This window comes from Neltuma alba, unplaced genomic scaffold (assembly GCF_004799145.2).
Source record: "Neltuma alba isolate B1F8T4 unplaced genomic scaffold, ASM479914v2 tig00005425_pilon, whole genome shotgun sequence".
NCBI classification, from domain to species: Eukaryota; Viridiplantae; Streptophyta; class Magnoliopsida; order Fabales; family Fabaceae; genus Neltuma; species Neltuma alba.
In genome coordinates, this window is record NW_021634107.1 from 241926 (window position 1) to 250012 (window position 8087).

At 32.0% G+C, this 8087-nt stretch overlaps 1 protein-coding gene across 1 annotated transcript; it reads right to left on the reverse strand.

Moving 5' to 3' along the window:
* Positions 1-6673: 6673 nt before the first annotated feature.
* Positions 6674-8087, reverse strand: LOC114747730 (60S ribosomal protein L37-3). Its single transcript, XM_028936080.1, has 4 exons — positions 7979-8087; positions 7735-7870; positions 7115-7216; positions 6674-6986 (listed from the first exon to the last, which is right to left on the reverse strand). The coding sequence occupies exons 1-4, from the start codon at positions 7979-7981 to the stop codon at positions 6940-6942; spliced, it is 288 nt and encodes a 95-aa protein (XP_028791913.1). The 5' UTR covers positions 7982-8087; the 3' UTR covers positions 6674-6939.

The following is an 8087-nucleotide window of genomic DNA, read 5'->3' on the forward strand; positions in this document are numbered from 1 at the left end:
TATGCATTCTAGGCTTTCATATGCAGCTCCATGTTATAAGTTTTCCTCTTTATAATGATTTAGTTATTTTTTCAAGTTTTATCTTTTAAATTATTATTTTATCTTTCTTCCGTGCGTCATTTTATGTTCTTTTTTCATATATATATTTTTTAAAGAGGGTGTAAATAATACGCATCCGGTTTTATTTATAAGGCACTTTCAGTATGTTTCACACAATTTAAGAAAAACCTTAAACTTTATTAATTCTCATTTAAAATTTAATAGCTTTTCAACTTTATCTCTATTTAATATACATTTTATCATTATGTAAATAAAGTCAACACAACAATAATAAATGAGAGATAAAATTGTATATTCATATAAAAAAAATTTCTCAATATTTTATAAATAGGTTAAAAAAATATCTTCTTTTTCTATCCTATAAATAAGATCATAAGAGTATAATTCTCCAATAGCATGTAATGGTTTTTCGTCCCTTGACATTGGAAAATGCGTTCTTCTGCCGAAGTGGCAGTTTGAGCCAATTTATTTACTTCATTTTTGTGGCAAGTCTCAACCTTTGCACGCCATTTATTGGCTGTTACATTTTGATGATTTTGCGGCGCATGTTTTACATCTCTTCAACAAAGTTTGATTGTGGGGTAAAAATACACACACACACACACACACATATATATATTTTAAGGAGATGCCACTGGCTAAGCAAGCACAAAAAACAATAATGAGGAGTATAATATTTTCTATGTTAAATTTCGCCTCCCTCTCCAACATACATCTTGTGTCTGACTTGTGATTCTATCAAAGGCAAAAAATATTCAGCGCCTTTGTCAAATCATGCCTTTATAGATACTTCCCATATAGATAAAAGATTCAAGGGACAGGCTTGAACAGGCTCAAGAAACAGTTAGAGAGAATGAGTAAGCGCAAACAACGTCCTGTAATGAAAATAAATTGCTGGGAGCACACAAAATTCCTTTAGGGTGATCGAGAGATGCTTTCCATGGATATGATCAATGCATTGCAGAACCTAACCCCAGAAGTTAAAATTCATCTTCCTGACTAAAATAACTGAATCTTATTACATAAGACCTAGAGTGTTTGAATGGAATCAAAACTATAGTTTTAAAAGTGCTTTTATAATATATAAAATAAATATGTAAAAAAATTTATCTCGATTTGTAAAAAAGTGTTTTTGAAAAACATTTTTTGTGGTGCCCAAACCACCCCCTAATTTTGAATCATAGTAGATTGAATTACTCAGGCTACTCGTGTAGTACTATATGGCTTTGCCATTGCTATCAATTTCCTTTATCTTCATCAATTTCACCTTAAACTACGGACATTAAAATATAGTTCTCTAGTCATATTTATAAGGCAAAAAAAAAAAAAATTTAATCATATTTATAAGACACAATTTTTTTTATAAATATATAATTTTACTTTTCATTTATTATTATGTTACCTTTATTTATATAAGATATAATATATATTTAATAGTGATAAAGTTAAAAACTTATTAAATTTTAAATAAAAGTAAATAAAATTTAAATTTTTTTATCTACGTAAAACATATTAAAAATAACTCGATTAGAAGAATACAATCATTGGGAATGATTTACAATGCAAACTACTAAGTATTAAGAAAGATATTCTGAAGAGGGAAAAAAAACCAACATACACATTTTACAAATAACTAATTTTCTTGATCAACCGAAAGGATCAACAATTAAACCAACCATGCACTTCTGAAAAATTCACATTGCGGGTGCATAGGGATCCCGTGCTAATGAAACACAAAGCCAGGACTAATCACAGGCTTCAAACGCGTGTTACACCGAGGCGTTGTCGATTAATATCTAAGAATCTCAAGTGAGGACAACCTATACATTGAATGTTAAAGTCGGACTTGCAACACTAACCTAAAAGGATCGTGTTATTCAGGTAGACAACTAATACCTACATAGTCATTTGTAGGTTACGAAAATCTGTAATATCCTAAATTTTATGGATTTGACTAAAGCATGATAAATGAGAAATTTTTAGAGAAATTGTTAAGATTAAGACCCTTAAAATATGGTCTGAATAATTATAAAGTTAATTTCAAGAATTTAAGACCTATTTTCTTGGAAAATTCAAGAAAAATAGTTAGAGGACAATTTTTGAGTTGAGATTTTAGGATAATTATTTCATGGACTAAAGAAGCTAATGGAAGAAGAAAATTCATATAAAATGTCCAAGTTTGACTTCTGGAATTATTTGATTTTCCTATAAAATAGAGAAGGATCAAATTGAAAAAAAATAAAGACAAAAGGGTATGATGGTCATTTCACATCCCTTGCCCCTTTTAATATGCCAAAAACGCCTCCTCCCTTCTCATTCTCCTCTGCTACCAACTTGAATAAAAGGAGAAGGAACAGAGAAAGCTTGAAAGGGCGAGAGGAAGACAAGCGACCATGAGGAAGAATCAGAGGTGTTTTCTTTGCATGTAAGCGTGCTTTTCTGATTAAGATGAGTCTTTCAGGCTTTCATCTATCCTTGTTTTCTTTGATTGGAGCTTTATGGGAGTGGAAGAAACAAATAAAAATCCTGCCTTAGGAAGAGAAATTCAAGAATCGCATGAAAGCTTTGACTGAAGCATAAATTTGGAGTTGTGTGAGAGTAGTCCTGCACTTTTATGCTGCTGTTTGTGTTCATTTTTTTTCTGGTACCTGATTGCCAAAACAGGGGATGGGTGATTAGGGGGGTTAGTGTAATATCCTAATATTTAAAAAAAATAAAAAAAAAATAATAGAGTCAACTTTCCACCAACTTTCGGTGAAAAGTTGAAATTTGAAATGGAAAATTTGGGAGAAAATGGAAAAATGGGGCAAACATATAGAAAGGAGAATTATCCTACACATAACCTAGAATTAGCGGCGGCGGTTTTTGCATTAACAATTTGGAGGCACTACTTATATGGATCATAGTTTGGAGTCTTCAGTGATCACAAGAGCCTGAAGTATTTAATAAATGAGAAGGAATTGAATAATAGACAACGTCGGTGGATGGAATTCATCAAAGACTACGACTTTGAGCTTAAGTTAACAATCAATGTTGCTCGTAATATGAGTTTATTTCTTTTAACCATGATATCGATTTTAAAATTTTAAGATTTCTTTTTTTCTATCATGGTTAATCATTCAACTAAATTGTTGGATTTAATCTAAAATGATTTAATAAAAAGAATAGTTATAATTATGGGAACTCTGGGAGTTCAAGCAAAGGCAAGAGTCAAAGTCAAAAGGATTTAGCCCGTAGAGGCTATATGTAGAGGAGATAGGCTCAGGGGAGCCGTATGGGAGATTAAATCCAACAATTTATTTGAATGATTAACCATGATAAAAAAGAAAAAACCTTAAAATTTTAAAATCGCTATCATGTTTTAAAGAAATAAACACATATTACGAGCAATATTGATTGTTAACTTAAGCTCAAAGTCGTAGTCTTTGATGAATTCCATCCACCGACGTTATCTATTATTCAATTCCTTCTCATCTATTAAATACTTCAGGCTCTTGTGATCATTGAAGACTTCAAAATGTGATCTATATAAGTAGTGCCTCCAAATTTTCAATGTAAAAACCGCCGCCGCTAATTCTAGGTCATGCGTAGAATAATTTTCCTTTTCATACGTTTGCCCCATTTTTCCACTCTCCCCCAAATTTTCCACTTCAAATTTCAACTTCCCACCGAAAGTTGGTGGAAAGTTGACTCTATTATATTTTTTTTAATTTTTTTTAAATATCAGGATATTATAATTTTTATATTATATTTTTACGGATTAAATAATTATTTATTTATCACCTCCAAATTATTTGCCTTAATAAAAAGGATTTTCCACAATTTCCAAATATAAAATTATTATGTTCTAAATTCTAAAAATCCCATTTTAAGTTTAAACCTCAAAATCAAACTATCAAAAATTCAATAATACTTCAAATATTTATAAATAAATAATCTAATCAAAACTTTAATGGTATAACTAACATATATATATTTCCACAAATAATAAACTTTTTAACTACAATAATTATTTTAAAACCTCCAGTCACCCAATAAATAAAATTAAACCGATTAAAATTTTAATAATATATCAAACAATCCAAATAAATTATCTAACTTGAATTTAATTGGTAAAAATATGATATATCCCATAAATAATAGATTTTCAACTAAATAAATTAATTTAAATACTAAAACTAACAAATAGAGAAATCTAAACCGATTAAAATTAACAACTTATTTTTTTCTAAATTTTTATAGTCATTTTTTGTCAAAACTCAATACTTAGATCATATATAAGTCTCAAAATTTTCTTTAATCACTATAGTAATAATGTAAATAGGAAGCTCAAAATATACAGGAAATATTCATAAAGAAAGTTTTGATAAAAAGAAGTAATTTTATGTACCTAAAATATCTTCAAAGCTTGCCTTCTTCCTCACAGTGACCGTCGATAGATCTCTGCACTCTTTCACGCACTCTATCTCTCTTTCTCTCTGTCTCTAATTCTCTCTCCTTCTCTCAACATATGCCTTATCTTCCGTGTCCACTCTCCCTTTTATTCTTCATTCCTCCAACCACTCGCTCCCATTTTTCTTCTGGCATTAAATCCTCCTCTCCCAAAGTCTTCATCTCCTCCCCCAAAGTCTTCATTCCTAATCCAAATGGATCAGTTTTTCTATGCCTCAATTTTTTTCCACGCACCAACTTTCCATGTCTCCACTTTCAACTTTCAACTTTTCTTCTTCTTCTTTATTCTATCTCTTTCCGCTGTAATTGTTGACTCTTCCCCCCCTGTTTTTTTTTTTAAATCCTTAATTAAACTTTAGGATATTACAGTTAGCTTCGGACTTTTCTTTCCTTGGTATAAGGCTGAATATTGATGAAATTGAAAACAGGTTTTATGACTCACATATATAGGAAATTGCTCTTGGGCTGATTCTATTTTAATGACATTCTCGAAGACGTCTTTGAATCAATACCTTCATTGTTTTATGCAGATGGCATGGGTTCCATACTTGAAAGGCGAATGAAATAGGAATAGTATGATTATAAAGATTAAATAATGTTATAGGATATTTTGGAGGAAAGGCCGTGAGGTTTATTGGGGGGGGGGAAGGGGAGATGTAAGAGATGTGTGTGTGTGGGTGTTTGGCTGTTGTCCATGTCAAATTTGGAAAAAATTTTCAGATTTGCTTAAGAATGTGGTGTGAAATATAGGAAGGGAAGAGAGATGATTAAACCTTAGTGTAGACATATTAAAATATTTTTGGATGCTTGGGATGCTGTCCAAAATTGTTTAAAGTGTGAAGATAGATATTGAAATCTGAAAAAAAAAAAGTTTATAGATTAGTAAAGTTGCTGAATTATTTTTGGAGACTAGAAACAAATGATATACATATATATATATATCTATATATATATATATTAATCTACCCTTACCCATATAATTTATAGGATTTGATATTTGTTCAAGTCCATCAACAAGAGAGACAAGGAAGAAGCAAGGAGAAGTTAGTGCGGAAGAAAAAGCAAAAGGTAGTAACTCTTTTCCTTTAATGTGATTGTGCATTGATTGTCACGTGTTTGGATGTGTCTTTATGCTGTTTGTGCATAAGAACATGTAAGTTGCCTTTGCATGATAATATTTGTCATGATAATATGCGTTGGTTTCCATTTATTTTGGAATGTGGGTGCAATAGATAGTGATTGGCTAGATAGGTGTATGGTGTATGTTCATCATTGATTATATTTGGATACAAAGTGTTGTTCTCTTTGGCCTGTGTAGCATGTTGTTTGTGATCTTATATGATTACGTGAACAAAATTTGTTACTATTAAGATTTTTTAGAATCTCACCCCTTCTTTCATGTAATACAGCAAGAGTAAGTACTCATAAGAGTAAGGAAGTAGTAGTTGGTGGAATTTAAAGTTGCAGGAAGCTGGCAATCTTTTGTACATGTATATTTTGCTTAAAATGCATCTTATTTTAAAGTGAAGATGTATTGTATATCTATTTTGGTATGTAAATATTTCTCCATAAAGAGGTGGCTAAGAGCAGATAAACCATGATAACTACTATTGAAGGAAATGATCAATATTTTGATATATAATTACTATTTTGTCTAAAATTATGTGTATCCATATATATAACTCGTTGTACGAGCCTATGGCCAGAATATTGAAAGCCTATGGCCAGAATAATAAAAGTTAGATCCTACTGGCTATAATTGATTTGATATGGGATCCAAAAGGTTGGATGAAAAGAAAAAAAATTCAATGGTTAAATATGACCCATGAGTCTTAAAATGATTTTTATCGTTTTTGTAAAAAGATTAAATTGGGTACTCAAACCACTAGACAGGTTACTTTGAAAGTGAATTTTGAAAGGTTTAAAACTTTTCAGAAAATCCCATTCCTTGAACAGAATCAGACTTCGTATTTGAAAACTTCAAAAAAAAAAAAATTAACTTCCCAAGGATTGGAACCTGGCTATTAGGGATTCGAGATTCAATATAATAACTCTATTGGTGTATAAAGGATAGATGTAACAAAATGCAAGCCAATGCATGAAGAGTAAACCAAAATACGTTAATGCATAGCAAACAAGGAATAATCTGCGATTTCCAAACTGCCATAATAACAAAAGTTGATACTTTTCATAGATCACTATGTAACAAATCTTCATATGCCAAAATGGTTGTCACTGAGTTTCCGCAATAATAAGTGATGTAAGTAAAAAATACATATCTCATAACCTCTCATTGAACAGTCAAAACATCTCCCGATCTTGTTCAAATTTATGACAACTACGAATTAAAAGAAATGAAAAGACAAAGCAATGAGACTGAAAAATCAAGAGGAATGTTCCAAGAGCTAGACCCAATCTACCAATGACTTAAGCAGTGGCAGCTGCTCCCTTCTTCCTGGGTGCGGCTTGGGTACCTATAACAAACAATCCAAAAATGAAAAATAAGCATGACAAGAAACCCAAATCGATGATTTAATTTCTCGAGGAATATTAAAGAAAACAATCTCCACCAAATAAAATTAAGTTTGACAGTATTTAATACCTTCTCTGAATCCACTCTTGAATCTGCGAGGCACATTTCGCAAGTACCTCATCCTGCCGGTTCCAGTGGTCTTTCTACGGATCGCCTTCACGCTCCAGTTATCTGGAATCGTAATTATGATAAGAAAAAGTCTCATCACACATAATACAAAGCACATTAAAACAAAAACCTAGTTACAAGTCCTTTTGATAGTTTAAACACAAGCTGATCACTTCGAGGTTCTAATAAGCACGTCCACCCCGGCTATTCACACACACAAGAAAACATTCATCACAAGACAAATCGTATCACAATCAATACAGAGCAAATTATAAATAACCGAGAAGCCCAATATAATGAAGTATCATTTAAAAGCAGTTTTGGTACCAAAACAAATTTAACTTCATTTGAAATAAAGAACTTTACTTCTAAAGGCAAGCCAAGAACAGGTAATAACACGCGAGCAGATACAAAAAGCCAAGAACAGGTAATAACACGCGAGCAGATACAAAAAGCCAAGAACAGGTAATAACACGCGAGCAGATACAAATGACAAATTCATCTGAAGGAAAACAAAGAACACACAATACAAAGCTGATTAACAACTTCCAGCAAGCAACCCAGACAAAGGTAAAACTTACACTTCCTCTTGCGAGCGGCAGGGAAAGCGCAGGCGGCACAGCGACTCTTCTGGAGGTGAAAGCTGCGTCGGCCACACCTCACACAGAGAGTGTGGGTCTTGTTCCTCCTCTTACCGAAGCTTCCCGTACCCTTCCCCTGCAATTCAAAAATATCATATTAACATATATGAATCAAGCACAGAAAAAATAGCACTCTGATCACACAAACACAATCGTAGAATCGTATGAAGAGAGAGAAAGGTACCATCGAAGCGGAGACAGAACCCTAGAGGAAATGAGGAATATGGCTGAAGAGCGTCAGCGGCGCATAGATGAATTCTTAAATAGCTAACTAAAACCAAATAGGTTTAGGG